Source organism: Oncorhynchus masou, chromosome 6 (genome assembly GCF_036934945.1).
Source record: "Oncorhynchus masou masou isolate Uvic2021 chromosome 6, UVic_Omas_1.1, whole genome shotgun sequence".
In the NCBI taxonomy this organism is placed as follows: Eukaryota; Metazoa; Chordata; class Actinopteri; order Salmoniformes; family Salmonidae; genus Oncorhynchus; species Oncorhynchus masou.
Genome location: NC_088217.1, coordinates 79,285,359 through 79,301,227, shown reverse-complemented (window position 1 = coordinate 79,301,227; position 15,869 = coordinate 79,285,359). Strand labels below are relative to the sequence as shown.

General features: G+C 42.3%; 1 protein-coding gene across 6 annotated transcripts in view; it reads left to right on the top strand.

Moving 5' to 3' along the window:
* Nucleotides 1–15,869, top strand: part of atp11a (ATPase phospholipid transporting 11A) — a 103,557-nt gene that overhangs the window by 83,076 nt on the left and 4,612 nt on the right. For 2 of the 6 annotated variants that reach the window (XM_064969873.1, XM_064969871.1), the window contains 9 exons: nucleotides 2,131–2,233; nucleotides 2,392–2,537; nucleotides 2,614–2,673; nucleotides 2,839–2,966; nucleotides 7,629–7,764; nucleotides 8,509–8,532; nucleotides 10,030–10,095; nucleotides 11,555–11,658; nucleotides 11,825–11,990. In XM_064969873.1, coding sequence (XP_064825945.1) covers nucleotides 2,131–2,233; nucleotides 2,392–2,537; nucleotides 2,614–2,673; nucleotides 2,839–2,966; nucleotides 7,629–7,764; nucleotides 8,509–8,532; nucleotides 10,030–10,095; nucleotides 11,555–11,658; nucleotides 11,825–11,990 — 933 coding nt within the window. Of the gene's footprint in view, nucleotides 1–2,130; nucleotides 2,234–2,391; nucleotides 2,538–2,613; nucleotides 2,674–2,838; nucleotides 2,967–7,628; nucleotides 7,765–8,508; nucleotides 8,533–10,029; nucleotides 10,096–11,554; nucleotides 11,659–11,824; nucleotides 11,991–14,196; nucleotides 14,811–15,869 lie in introns of those variants that run through there. The other 4 variants (XM_064969876.1, XM_064969875.1, XM_064969877.1 and 1 more) reach the window with 4 other exon arrangements.

Sequence of the window (15,869 nt, the reverse complement as noted above, 5' to 3'; positions counted from 1 at the left end):
GTTATTTCAAACAACACGTTTCCACACCTATTTCTGACCAACATGACTTTGGTGTCATGTGATCCGTCACGGCTAGATTAAGTGAAGGAAGCACTGACACAGTCTGATGGAGTGTTGAGCTGGTTGATGTTTCACCTCTCTACTGGACTCCACTACCTCCCCCCCTCCCCACACCTCTGTTCTCTGGTCACCAATTAGTGCCACTCAAGACTGTTGCCCCTCTCTCCCTCTCTTGCTCTCTCTCCACTCTATTTCTCTCCGACCCATTATCTTTCTGTCTCCCTCTCTTCTCGCTCTCTTTCGCTCACATTAGACCCCACCTGTCATAGCAGACGTTATTTGGGACTGAGGAGTTACAGTATATTATATTCAGCTCTGTCTGACATGGCTGTCACTATCTCATACTGAGGAGTTCTATTGAGCTCTGTCTGATATGACTCACTATCTCATACTGAGGAGTTCTATTGAACTCTGTCTGGTATGACTCACTATCTCATACTGAGGAGTTCTATTGAGCTCTGTCTGATATGACTCACTATCTCATACTGAGGAGTTCTATTGAGCTCTGTCTGATATGACTCACTATCTCATACTGAGGAGTTCTATTGAGCTCTGTCTGATATGACTCACTATCTCATACTGAGGAGTTCTATTGAGCTCTGTCTGGTATGACTCACTATCTTATACTGAGGAATTCTATTGAGCTCTGTCTGATATGACTCACTATCTCTTACTGAGGAGATCTATTGAGCTCTGTCTGATATGACTGTCACTATCTCATACTGAGGAGTTCTATTGAGCTCTGTCTGATATGACTGTCACTATCTCTTACTGAGGAGTTCTATTGAGCTCTGTCTGATATGACCGTCACTATTTCTTACTGAGGAGTTCTATTGAGCTCTGTCTGATATGACTGTCACTATCTCTTACTGAGGAATTCTATTGAGCTCTGTCTGATATGACTCACTATCTCTTACTGAGGAGATCTATTGAGCTCTGTCTGATATGACTGTCACTATCTCATACTGAGGAGTTCTATTGAGCTCTGTCTGATATGACGGTCACTATTTCTTACTGAGGAGTTCTATTGAGCTCTGTCTGATATGACCGTCACTATCTCTTACTGGGGAGATCTATTGAGCTCTGTCTGGTATGACTCACTATCTTATACTGAGGAATTCTATTGAGCTCTGTCTGATATGACTCACTATCTCTTACTGAGGAGATCTATTGAGCTCTGTCTGATATGACTGTCACTATCTCATACTGAGGAGTTCTATTGAGCTCTGTCTGATATGACCGTCACTATTTCTTACTGAGGAGTTCTATTGAGCTCTGTCTGATATGACCGTCACTATTTCTTACTGGGGAGATCTATTGAGCTCTGTCTGATATGACTCACTATCTCTTACTGAGGAGATCTATTGAGCTCTGTCTGATATGACTCACTCCTCAGTAAGAGATAGATCTATTGAGCTCTGTCTGATATGACTCACTATCTCTTACTGAGGAGATCTATTGAGCTCTGTCTGATATGACTGTCACTATTTCTTACTGAGGAGTTCTATTGAGCTCTGTCTGATATGACCGTCACTATTTCTTACTGAGGAGTTCTATTGAGCTCTGTCTGATATGACCGTCACTATTTCTTACTGAGGAGTTCTATTGAGATTTGTCTGATATGACCGTCACTATTTCTTACTGAGGAGTTCTATTGAGCTTTGTCTGATATGACCGTCACTATTTCTTACTGAGGAGATCTATTGAGCTGTCTGATATGACTCACTATTTCTTACTGAGGAGATCTATTGAGCTCTGTCTGATATGACCGTCACTATTTCTTACTGCAAAATACCACTATTCTCTCTAGTTCTCCTCCACTGTGCTAGGAGGCAGAGGAATATGGGCTGTGATGTAATATGTACTGACATTCACATAGGAAGTCTTACTACTACATGCATCCTCTCTGTCACGTTAATATACAGTGGTTAGGTTCATATAACAATGTCTGTAGGTTTAGCTCTAACTCTCTTTACAAAGATGGTCTGTATTAGACATATCTTCTTTGATGAATTACAGATGTAAAAAAAAAACTGTTATCTCACTGATTCTGAAATGTTGTGTTACCAGATTGTGAAGCTGATCAAATCGTCTCCAGAACACCCCATCACGCTAGCCATTGGAGATGGGGCTAATGATGTTAGCATGATCCTGGAGGCTCACGTGGGGATCGGTTAGTATTACCCTGTTCACTGTAAATGGACCTCTTTTCAATAAAGTTATTTGAATACGATTTAGATTGGTTGATTTTATATATATATTTGAATATAGTTTCATGTATATGACTCGCATAACAAATGGTAAAAGCGTTCAGTCATGTCCTCCCCTAAGGCATCATGGGTAAAGAGGGTCGCCAGGCAGCGCGGAACAGCGACTACGCCATCCCGAAGTTCAAACACCTGAAGAAGATGCTGCTGGTTCACGGACACTACTACTACATCCGCATCTCAGAGCTTGTCCAGTACTTCTTCTACAAAGTCAGTGTTTTCTCACTAAATGTAACTTAGGACTACTGATGATTAAGCATTAAGACATTATTTTCTTTTTCCTCAGAATGTCGCCTTCATCTTCCCTCAGTTCCTCTACCAGTTCTTCTGTGGCTTCTCCCAACAGGTACATAAAAGATGTGCCCAAAATTGTAGTACTTTAAACCATGACTTTGTGGAGAATGTTTGAATTGTTTTTCTCTGGTTAAGAATGCATGACAAATGAGTAAGATATAAATATTGTTTTAAATGACTGATCTTGGTGGTTCTCTACCATCCTGTCTCTCTTCAGCCGCTGTATGACACAGCCTATCTGACACTGTACAATATCAGCTTTACCTCTCTACCCATCCTGCTCTTCAGCCTCATCGAGCAGCACATCAACATGGACATCCTCAAGAAAGACCCCTCCCTCTACAGGTACACTACATGACCAAACTATGTGGACACCTACTTGTCAAACATCTCACTCCAAAATCATGGGCATTAATAGGAGTTGGTCCCCCCTTTGTTGCTATAACAGCCTCCACTCTACTGGGAAGACTTTCCACTAGATGTTGGAACATTGCTACAAGGACTTGCTTCCTTTCAGCCAGAAGAGCATTAGTGAGGTCGGCATTGATGTTGGGTGATTAAGCTTGCTTACAGTTGGCGTTCCAATTCATCCCAAAAGTGTTTGATGGGGTTGAGGTCAGGGCTCCGTGCAGGCCAGTCAAGTTCTTCCACACAGATCTCGACAAACCATTTCTGTTTGAACCTCGCTTTGTGCATGGGGGCATTGTCATGCTGAAACAGGAAAGGGACTTCTCCAAACTGTTGCCACAAAGTTGGAAGCACAGAATCCTCTGGAATGTCATTGTATGCTGTAGGGTTAAGATTTCCCTTCACTGGATCTAAGGGGCCTTCTACTTCCAGCTTATACATACTATATAAATTATACAGACACAATGTATTTTACAATAGTTATATTTAGTTTGTTTTTAATCCCATCCTTCAGCTACCATCAATCGGTGATCTTGCGTCTGCTCGGCCATGGAAACCCATTTCACGAAGCTCCCGACGAACAGTGTCTTTGAAATTTCCTCTATTTACCAAATCATGAGAGCAAACCACACACAAGTCAGAGTTAGTTATCACAAAGTCCATTTTTAATTATAGGAACTCCAACCCTGTGACTCTAAGATCAATTCAGTGTCTATAAATGAATTCTCTGAGAGTCCCTTACATATTGCAACTGAGATCCTTTATAGCAAAGACACACAAAGACTGGTGTTTTGTGGGTACTATTTAATGAAGCTGACAGTTGAGGACTTGTGAGGTGTCTGTTTCTCAAACTAGACACTCTAATGTACTTGTCATCTTGCTCACTTGTGCACCGGGGCCTCCCACTCCTCTTTATATTCTGGTTAGGGACAGTTTGCGCTGTTCTGTGAAGGGAGTAGTACACAGCGTTGTATGAGATTTCCAGTTTCTTGGCAGTTTCTTGCATGGAATAGCCTTCATTTCTCAGAACAAGAATAGATTGACGAGTTTCCATAGAAAGTTCTTTGTTTCTGGAAATTTTGAGCCTGTAATCGAACCCACAAATGCTGATGCTCCAGATATTCAATTAGTCTAAAGAAGGCCAGTTGTATTGCTTCTTTAATCCGGACAACAGTTTTCAGCTGTGTTTTTTAATGATCAGTTAGCCTTTTAAAATGATAAACATGGATTAGCTAACACAACGTGCCATTGGAACACAGGAGTGATGGTTGCTGATAATGGGCCTCTGTACGCCTATGTAGATATTCCATTAAAAATCAGCCGTTACCAGCTACAATAGTCATTTACAACATTAACAATGTCTACACTGTATTTCTGAACAATTTGATGTTATTTTAATGGACAAAAAAAGTGTTTTTCTTTAAAAAACAAGACATTTCTAAGTGAACCTAAACTTTTGAACGGTAGTGTACTCCTGTTTACACCTGTCAGCAGCAGGTGTGGCTGAAGTAGCTGAATCCATTCATTTGAAGTTGTGTCCACATACTTTTGTATATATAGTGTAGGTGCTACCCACCAACTGCCTGTCCCAGCATGCAATAGTGTGATGTGATACATTTGTGTAGACTGTTAGAAAATCTCACATTGGGAATGTTCCTCAGTTGATCTCTTCCACAGCGTTTCCTCAGATCATACTGAGCAGATAATTGTAAAATCCTATCAGCTCTTGGCAAACTGTGACTGCCATCTCTCTCCTCATATGAACTCTGTTACTAAACAACAGCCACATTCATATTCTCAAGATGTTGTAAGACGTTACTTGATAATAATAGAATCACGTAGACACACTTGTTTGTGAATCCATATATACAGTGTAAAGCTCACATTGTTCAGTAGTGTTGCCAGTAAATGCTTGATGTTTTTGTTTGCTTTTCCTCTCTCTGCCTGGTGACAATCAATACTCCATTTTCCTGCGAGCTACCTATGGGTAATTGTGTGGAAAATTTAGACTAACAATGCAGCAGGCAGAAAGGCATCTGACTGGCGTCAGGTCATTCCTCCATGCCTGGATTTGTCAGCTAACTGTTAAATCAATGCTGCCTTGCTCACGTTTGTGGTGGAGAAATGCTGTTTTAGCTCTGGAGACTAATAAAAAGTGAGATTGATGTTAGCTTGGAATTCTTCTGGTTAAAGGGACAATTCACCCCAAAATCTAAATGTGTCAGACATTAGTATGAATTGAAAGGAATCTATAGATGAATGGGAAAACATAACCATCTAATTAAATCCAAAAATACATAGTATATAGACGAATGTAATGCAAACATTATGCTCAGGTGTCTGGTCATCAGATAACATGGATCTCTTGCCTCCTCTCTACAGGGACATAGCTAAGGACTCCCTCCTATATTTACTGAATATAATGTGTACTGTAATGTTTCCTCTCTACAGGGACATAGTTAAGAACTCCCTCCTATATTTACTGTATATAATGTGTACTGTAATGTTTCCTCTCTACAGGGACATAGCTCAGAACTCCCTCCTATATTTACTGTATATAATGTGTACTGTAATGTTTCCTCTCTACAGGGACATAGCTAAGGACTCCCTCCTATATTTACTGAATATAATGTGTACCGTAATGTTTCCTCTCTACAGGGACATAGCTAAGGACTCCCTCCTATATTTACTGTATATAATGTGTACTGTAATGTTTCCTCTCTACAGGGACATAGCTCAGAACTCCCTCCTATATTTACTGTATATAATGTGTACTGTAATGTTTCCTCTCTACAGGGACATAGCTAAGGACTCCCTCCTATATTTACTGTATATAATGTGTACTGTAATGTTTCCTCTCTACAGGGACATAGCTCAGAACTCCCTCCTATATTTACTGAATATAATGTGTACTGTAATGTTTCCTCTCTACAGGGACATAGCTAAGAACTCCCTCCTATATTTACTGTGTATAATGTGTACTGTAATGTTTCCTCTCTACATTTACATTTACATTTAAGTCATTTAGCAGACGCTCTACAGGGACATAGCTAAGAACTCCCTCAAATATTTACTGAATTTAATGTGTACTGTAATGTTTCCTCTCTACGGGGACATAGCTAAGAACTCCCTCCTATATTTACTGAATTTAATGTGTACTGTAATGTTTCCTCTCTACAGGGACATAGCTAAGCACTCCCTCCTATATTTACTGAATATAATGTGTACTGTAATGTTTCCTCTCTACAGGGACATAGCTAAGGACTCCCTCCTATATTTCTTGTATTTAATGTGTACTGTAATGTTTCCTCTATACAGGGACATAGCTAAGGACTCCCTCCTATATTTCTTGTATTTAATGTGTACTGTAATGTTTCCTCTCTACAGGGACATAGTTAAGGACTCCCTCCTATATTTACTGAATATAATGTGTACTGTAATGTTTCCTCTCTACAGGGACATAGCTAAGGACTCCCTCCTATATTTCTTGTATTTAATGTGTACTGTAATGTTTCCTCTCTACAGGGACATAGCTAAGGACTCCCTGCTATATTTACTGAATATAATGTGTACCGTAATGTTTCCTCTCTACAGGGACATAGCTCAGAACTCCCTCCTATATGTCTTGTATTTAATGTGTACTGTAATGTTTCCTCTCTACAGGGACATAGCTAAGGACTCCCTGCTATATTTACTGAATATAATGTGTACTGTGATGTTTCCTCTCTACAGGGACATAGCTCAGATCTCCCTCCTATATTTACTGAATATAATGTGTACTGTAATGTTTCCTCTCTACAGGGACATAGCTAAGAACTCCCTCCTATATTTACTGTGTATAATGTGTACTGTAATGTTTCCTCTCTACATTTACATTTACATTTAAGTCATTTAGCAGACGCTCTACAGGGACATAGCTAAGAACTCCCTCAAATATTTACTGAATTTAATGTGTACTGTAATGTTTCCTCTCTACGGGGACATAGCTAAGAACTCCCTCAAATATTTACTGTATATAATGTGTACTGTAATGTTTCCTCTCTACAGGGACATAGCTCAGAACTCCCTCCTATATTTACTGTATATAATGTGTACTGTAATGTTTCCTCTCTACAGGGACATAGCTCAGAACTCCCTCCTATATTTACTGTATATAATGTGTACTGTAATGTTTCCTCTCTACAGGGACATAGCTAAGGACTCCCTCCTATATTTACTGTATATAATGTGTACTGTAATGTTTCCTCTCTACAGGGACATAGCTAAGGACTCCCTCCTATATTTCTTGTATTTAATGTGTACTGTAATGTTTCCTCTCTACAGGGACATAGTTAAGGACTCCCTCCTATATTTACTGTATATAATGTGTACTGTAATGTTTCCTCTCTACAGGGACATAGCTAAGGACTCCCTCCTATATTTCTTGTATTTAATGTGTACTGTAATGTTTCCTCTCTACAGGGACATAGCTAAGGACTCCCTGCTATATTTACTGAATATAATGTGTACTGTAATGTTTCCTCTCTACAGGGACATAGCTCAGAACTCCCTCCTATATTTACTGTGTATAATGTGTACTGTAATGTTTCCTCTCTACAGGGACATAGCTAAGAACTCTCTCCTGCGTTGGCCCATTTTCATCTACTGGACCTTCCTGGGGGTGTTCGACGCCGTCGTCTTCTTCTTTGGTTCTTACTTCCTGTTCAACAACAGCACCTTCACCAGCAACGGACAGGTAAAGACACCGTCGCCGTGGCTACTGGAGTACTGCGTTAAAGAGTATATGTTGGTGTGATGTATATAATGATCGTCTGATCACACTGCACTTCTCCAAGCCCAGGTCAAGTGTTTATGTTCCTGCCGTGAAGGAGTGTCCAGTGATTGTGATGTGGAGTGGCTGATTGTGACTGTGGGTTATGAGTGAGTTCACTGGTCGCACACAGGTTGGATCGACGTTGTTTCCACGTTTTGTCAACGTGGAAAACGTAATTGTCATCAATGTACATTTGACCCAGCTTTTACCCACAAATCAACATGGACCTTTGAGTTCATTTGACATTGAATTCATGTTCGTGAACAACATTCTAAAACTTCAGTCAGAACAGCCGTCGTCTGTTGAAGGTGTGGTGATTTTAGGTAAATGGATGACACGAGATCTCCTGGCCTGCAGATTCACCTGTGATCCTTTGCATAAAACCATGACCGGATCTCCCATTCATATCTATGAAAGGAAAGCATGTTGAGTCTGCAGACATCTTTCTCTGTGCTGTTTCTCCTTTTATATCTCTTCCTTTATATCACTTTAACCTGTTGGATTGCTTTGATTTGCCTGTTTTTGCTTTATTTCCTTTGAATATCAGATGTTTTAGTTTTCTGGCTTCCAGTTCTTTCTGTTATTTTCTTCCTCTTCTTCCTCCTCCTCTTCTTCTCCTCTTACCTTTATGTTGCTTGTTTTTTATGCTTCTCGTCCTCTCCTCAGCTAATGACAACCAACACACAGATGGTAAGCTTGTCCCTATCTGTCTGTCACCCTGTTTTAGTTGGACTGTCCCCCCCCTCCACTGCCCATCACATTGCGTAACCAAACCGCCCGTCATCAACTCATCCAATAGGTATCCCCTCATATCCAACCCCTACTGCCTGTATAGGCCATTGAGCTGTAGGTATATCAGTGTAGTAATAGTAAACCCATACCCCAACTTCACTCTTGTCTCATTGTGTAGTTGCCGTAGTCCAGACTTCCTCATGTTGTTTGTGAGTCCGGTACGACAGTGGTTTCTGCTAGTAGACATCCACCATGGAGGGTGGTAGAGAACAGCTCATATTGTGTCTTTAGGTCAGGGTTTTGTTTCCGCCCAGCTTTAACACACCTGTTGTAGATAATCAACAAATGGTATTGATCTATAACACAATTGATCTGGTGTGTTAGAGCTGGGCTGGAACAAAAGCCTGTACACGCCGCGACCCTCCAGGACCAGGATTGGCTACCCCTGCTTTAAGATGTCATCTCCTGTCAGAACGCAAGGCTGAAGACTAAGACTGGGTCAGGCATCATGGTATTAGAGCTCAGGGTTCACACTGTTCCACCCGTACACTATAGACTACAGTATGTGACAAAGGAAAGGAATGGCCAAGTACATTTGATGGATATTGTTGTATAGGACATGTCAGGTTGGATATTTCACAGTTATGCAATTTGAAACAAAATGACCGTCTGTGGGCAGACTAGACTTCTATCTAACTTATTGTTTTGGTGGAATATTTGGCAGATAAAAGGAAAGGGTGAAAACAGGAAGTATAAACAACACAGACAGAAGGAGTCTGTTTTTCAAGGTTCTCTTCTATCACTGCATTGCATTGGCCCTTGCAGTAGTTTTAATGAAGCAGCTCATTTTGACTGTTTAAAGGATAGTTCTCCCTCAGTCAATGTTTGTCAAGTGTATTCATACATTGGGGTGAATTGTCCCTTTAAGCCCCCTTGAGGAAAGCAGGTGGGTTTATGTGTTGGTAGGTAACTTCATGTTGTTGACCCTCATCACCGTTGGTTTGGGTATTAGCATTCCATCAACATCACAAGCTATTTGAACGTACAGAACATGTTTTATTTGTAAAGAATATTTATTTTATAGACACATGTAGGTAATTTCAGGTTATTCTGTACTTTAAATACAGAATTAAGAGAAATAGTGCACATGTTGTTGTTGTTTGAAGCAGCTTGAAAATAGTTTAATGTCCATTTTCCATCTCTGCACTGGTTTGACTTCATATAATTGAATGAAAAAAACATCTCTGGAAAATACAACTAAACTGTGTGATTTTTGTATTGATTAATCCTGGATAATTGCTCATTTAAAAAGAGTAACATAGCCACAAACATATGTAGTAATGCAAAGGAAGTGAGTTAGTCCAGGCTGACTGTAATTACAGTAGCATACTGTCCTCTGAAATGGCTGCATGTCTAATAGTGTGATTTCTCTCTCTAATACCTTCCTCTCCACAGATGTTTGGTAACTGGACGTTTGGGACTCTGGTCTTCACAGTGCTGGTCTTCACAGTCACCTTAAAGGTACAGTAACATCCTACTCATCACCACCGCTAAGGCTCTACTTTACAGTAACATCCTACCCATCACCACCGCTAAGGCTCTACTTTACAGTAACATCCTACCCATCCCCACCGCTAAGGCACTACTTTACAGTAACATCCTACCCATCACCACCGCTAAGGCTCTACTTTACAGTAACATCCTACCCATCACCACCGCTAAGGCTCTACTTTACAGTAACATCCTACCCATCACTACCGCTAAGGCACTACTTTACAGTAACATCCTACCCATCACCACCGCTAAGGCACTACTTTACAGTAACATACTACCCATCACCACCGCTAAGGCACTACTTTACAGTAACATCCTACCCATCACCACTGCTAAGGCACTACTTTACAGTAACATCCTACCCATCACCACCGCTAAGGCACTACTTTACAGTAACAGCCTACCCATCACCACTGCTAAGGCTCTACTTTACAGTAACATCCTACCCATCCCCACCGCTAAGGCACTACTTTACAGTAACATCCTACCCATCACCACCGCTAAGGCACTACTTTACAGTAACATCCTACCCATCACCACCGCTAAGGCACTACTTTACAGTAACATCCGACCCATCACCACCGCTAAGGCACTTCTTTACAATAACATCCTACCCATCACCACCACTAAGGCACTACTTTACAGTAACATCCTACCCATCACCACCGCTAAGGCACTACTTTACAGTAACATCCTACCCATCACCAACGCTAAGGCACTACTTTACAGTAATATACTACCCATCACCACCGCTAAGGCACTACTTTACAGTAACCTCCTACCCATCACCACCGCTAAGGCACTACTTTACAGTAACCTCCTACACATCACCACCGCTAAGGTACTACTTTACAGTAACATCCTACCCATCACCACCGCTAAGGCACTACTTTACAGTAACCTCCTACTCATCACCACCGCTAAGGCACTACTTTACAGTAACAACCTACCCATCACCACCGCTAAGGCACTACTTTACAGTAACCTGCTACTCATCACCACCGCTAAGGCACTACTTTACAGTAACATCCTACCCATCACCACCGCTAAGGCACTACTTTACAGTAACCTGCTACTCATCACCACCGCTAAGGCACTACTTTACAGTAACATCCTACCCATCACCACCGCTAAGGCACTACTTTACAGTAACATCCTACTCATCACTACCTCTAAGGCACTACTTTATGCTAGATGTTAAAGGGACTCGATATTAGAGTGAATTCTACTGTTTTGAATTAATTACCAGTCAATGGTCTTTCTCCACCTCTCTTTCTCTGCCTGTCTCTCTTTCTGTCTCTCTCTCTTTCTGTCTCTCTCTCTCTCCTCTTTCTCTCTCTCTCTCTTTCTGTCTCTCTTTCTCTCTCTCTCTGTCTCTCTCTCTGTCTCTGTGTCTCTCTCTGTCTCTGTCTCTCTCCATCTCCAGCTCGCCCTGGACACACACTACTGGACGTGGATCAACCACTTTGTCATCTGGGGCTCGCTGCTTTTCTTTGTCATCTTCTCTCTGCTATGGGGAGGCATCATTTGGTATGTATTAGTACATCTTGTTTTCTGTTCTCCATGTTACCAGGGGAAGTACTATGTGTTTATGCAGATTTTATAAACATAGATATAGGTGAAATAGATCTTGTCTTCTCGGTCTCCCTACTAGAGGTTGTACTATGTGTTTATTGATCCTCTCTCCTCTCCCCAGGCCCTTCCTGAACTACCAGAGGATGTACTATGTGTTTATTCAGATGTTGTCCAGTGGTCCGGCCTGGCTCAGCATCATCCTGCTCATCGTCATCAGTTTGCTGCCTGATGTGGTCAAGAAGGTTGTCTGCAGGGCCCTGTGGCCCACCACCACAGAACGCATCCAGGTGGGCGAACACACACGCACGCACACACACACGCACACACGCACGCACACACGCACGCACACACACACACACACACACACGCACGCACGCACGCACACACACACACACACACACACACACACACACACACACACACACACACACACACACACACACACACACACACACACACACACACACACACACACACACACACACACACACACACACACACACACACACACACACACACACACACACACACACACACACACACACACACACATACACACACACACACACACACACATTATGCACAGCAGTACATGCTTACATTTGCATACACCCTAGAGGTCGACCGATTATGATTGTTCAACGCCGATACCGATTATTGGAGGACCAAAAAAGCCGATACCGATTAATCGGCCGATTTAATAATAAAAAATGTATTTGTAATAATGACAATTACAACAATACTGAATGAACACTTATTTTAACTTAATAAAATACATCAATAAAATCAATTTAGCCTCAAATAAATAATGAAACATGTTCAATTTGGTTGAAATAATGCAAAAACAAAGTGTTGTGGAGAAGAAAGTAAAAGTACAATATGTATCATGTAAGAAAGCTAACGTTTCAGTTCCTTGCTCAGAACATGAGAACATATGAAAGCTGGTGGTTCCTTTTAACATGAGTCTTCAATATTCCCAGGTAAGAAGTTTTAGGTTGTAGTTATTATAGGAATTATATAACTATTTCCCTCTATACCATTTGTATTTCATTAACCTTTGACTATTGGATTTTCTTATAGGCACTTTAGTATTGCCAGTGTAACAGTATAGCTTCCATCCCTCTCCTCGCTCCTCCCTGGGCTCGAACCAGGAACACAACAGCCACCCTCGAAGCAGCGTTACCCATGCAGAGCAAGGAAAACAACCACCCCAAGGCTCAGAGCGAGTGACGTTTGAAACGCTTTTAGTGGGCGCTAACTAGCCAGCCATTTCACTTCGGTTACACCGGCCTCATCTCGGGAGTTGATAGGCTTGACGTCATAAACAGTGCAATGCTTGACGCACAACGAAGAGCTGCTGGCAAAACGCACAAAAGTGCTGTTTGAATGAATGTTTACGTGCACCGGTCAGTCAGATGCTTAAATACTTGTATGCTTGTATGCTCAGTCAGATTATACGCAAAGCAGGACACGCTAGATAAACTAGTAATATCATCAACCATGTGTCGTTAACTAGTGATTATGAATGATTGATTGTTTTTTATAAGATAAGTTTAATGCCACCTAGCAATTTACCTTGGCTTACTGCATTCGCGTAACAGTCAGTCTCCTTGTGGAGTGCAATGGTCGTTATTGCGTTGGACTAGTTAACTGTGAGGTTGCAAGATTGGATCCCCAGAGCTGACAAGGTTAAAATCTGTCGTTCTGCGCCTGAACGAGGCAGTTAACCCACTGTTCCTAGCCCGTCATTGAAAATAAGAATGTGTTCTTAACTGACTTGCCTAGTTAAATAAAGATTAAATAAAGGTGTGTTAAAAAAAGAAATATATATTTTTTTTTAATCGGCAAATCGGCGCCCAAAAATACCGTTTTCCGATTGTTCTGAAAACTTGAAATTGTCCCTAATTAATCCGCCATTCCGATTAATCGGTCGACCTCTAATACACACTCTTGGTTGTATGTTTAAAATCAGAGGATTAAATGTGCATTCTGTATATACGGTATATCATATATATATGTACCACCGTGACTTTAGCTGTATGCTGCCTGTGGATATATTCCAGGTCTTCTTCAAGTAAGTGAGCTGTTGAATCAGTGTGTAGTGTTCACTTCTTCTTCTCAAACAACTAATCTGGAGGGAAACACTGTATAACCTGTTACCCATTCTGAAAGGCTGAGAGTTGTCTGTCTGTCATTTCTCTCACTACTGAATGAGCCATTTGTCTCTACTGTGTGCAGTGATTCCTCTGACCTCTCCCTACTGACCTAGGTTCACCTCCCCATGACCCAGAAGAGCTTCCAACAACCTTCTAATTCCTCTTCCTGAAATAGTGATTGATGGTGAACATCAAGTGTTTTTTAAGATACAAAGTGTTCCTGTTAACCCTTCTCTCCTCTCCTCTGTCCTTGCCTGCCCTCTCTACTGGCCTGTGTGACCTTTAACCTCTACCCTATGACCCCTCTGACCTGGCTCTGTCTCCTTGGGAATGGCAGACAAAGCGGCCATGTCTTACCTCTGAGCAGTCCACCATCTTTATGCTCTCCCAGACTTCAAGCAGACTCAGTTTCTAACCCAACCACCTGACTAGGAGGTCAGGTGACCCTCTCTCAACCTATCCGCATGCCCTCTCCTCCCTCTGTGTCTCTGCATGGACATGTAGTGGTGAATGCTTACAGGTGCCTGTTGACTTGCATGTCCATGCCGTGCATTAAGTGTACCTTGAAAGAGCGTTGGTTAGAATGCTGATTCATAAATACAGAAACAACGTATCTGACATGAAACAGATATTTGAAACCCCTTCAAAATGGCAAGTGTCAGTCTTGGTGTGTGTGTGTGTGTGTGTGTGTGTGTGTGTGTGTGTGTGTGTGTGTGTGTGTGTGTGTGTGTGTGTGTGTGTGTGTGTGTGTGTGTGTGTGTGTGTTTGTACAGATCTATCTACGTTGAGTGTGAGTGTGAGTGTGTGTGTTTGTGCAGATCTGTCAATATTGAGCGTGTGTATCTTGCTGTCCACAGCGAATGAGGGCTGATAGAAACTTTGATGGAGTTATGACCTACAGCCGGGACTCCCTGCTAGATGGGGGGGTTGCCCTGTCTACCTCAGAGGCCTAGCCTCACCACGGTAAAGACAGGAGGAACCGACTCTGAGTGCGGTGAAGTGTGTGGTGAAAAGTGGGGTAAAGAGTGGGGTGAAGGGCTGTGTGAAGGGTGGGGTGAAAAGTGGGGTGTAGGGCTGTGTGAAGAGTGGGGTGAAGGGCTGTGTGAAGAGTGGGGTGAAGGGATGGGTGAAGAGTGGGGTGAAGGGCTGTGTGAAGAGTGGGGTGAAGGGCTGTGTGAAGGGTTTGGTGAAGGGCTGTGTGAAGAGTGGGGTGAAGGGCTGTGTGAAGAGTGGGGTGAAGGGCTGTGTGAAGGCGGGGTGAAGGGTTGTGTGAAGAGTGGGGAGCGGGGTGAAGGGCTGTGTGAAGAGCGGAGTGAAGGGCTGTGTGAAGAGTGGGGTGAAGGGCTGTGTGAAGAGTGGGGTGAAGGGCTTGATGAAGAGAAATATGGGCCGGCAGGGTAGCCTAGTGGTTAGAGCGCTGGATTAGCAACAGAAAGGTTGCAAGTTCATATCCCCAAGCTGACAAGGTACACATCTGTCGTTCTGCCCCTGAACAGGCAGTTAACTCACTGTTCCTAGGCTGTCATTGAAAATAATGATTTGTTCTTAACTGACTTGCCTAGTTAAATAAAGGTAAAATTAAACAAGAGTGGGGTGAAGGGCTGGGGGGTTGGTTGGTCTCTGACAGTTGGATTTGCTTTGTTTTGTCTTCACCAGAACACTGTGACTTTATGGTATAGACACATACACACACACACCCTGTGTTAGTGCACCAGTTCATCTAAGGAAACGCTGACGGGAGGAAAACCTGTAAAAATGAATATGTGTGTGTGTGTCTATACCATAACGTCACAGTGTTCTGGTGAAGACAAAACAAAGCAAATCCAACTGTCAGAGACCAGCCCTTCACCACACCATCTTCACCACACACATCACCCCACTCTTCACCCCACTCTTCACCCCACTCTTCACCCCACTCTTCACCCCACTCTTCACCACACACATCACCCCACTCTTCACCCCACACATCACCCCACTCTTCACCCCACTCTTCACCCCACTCTTCACCCC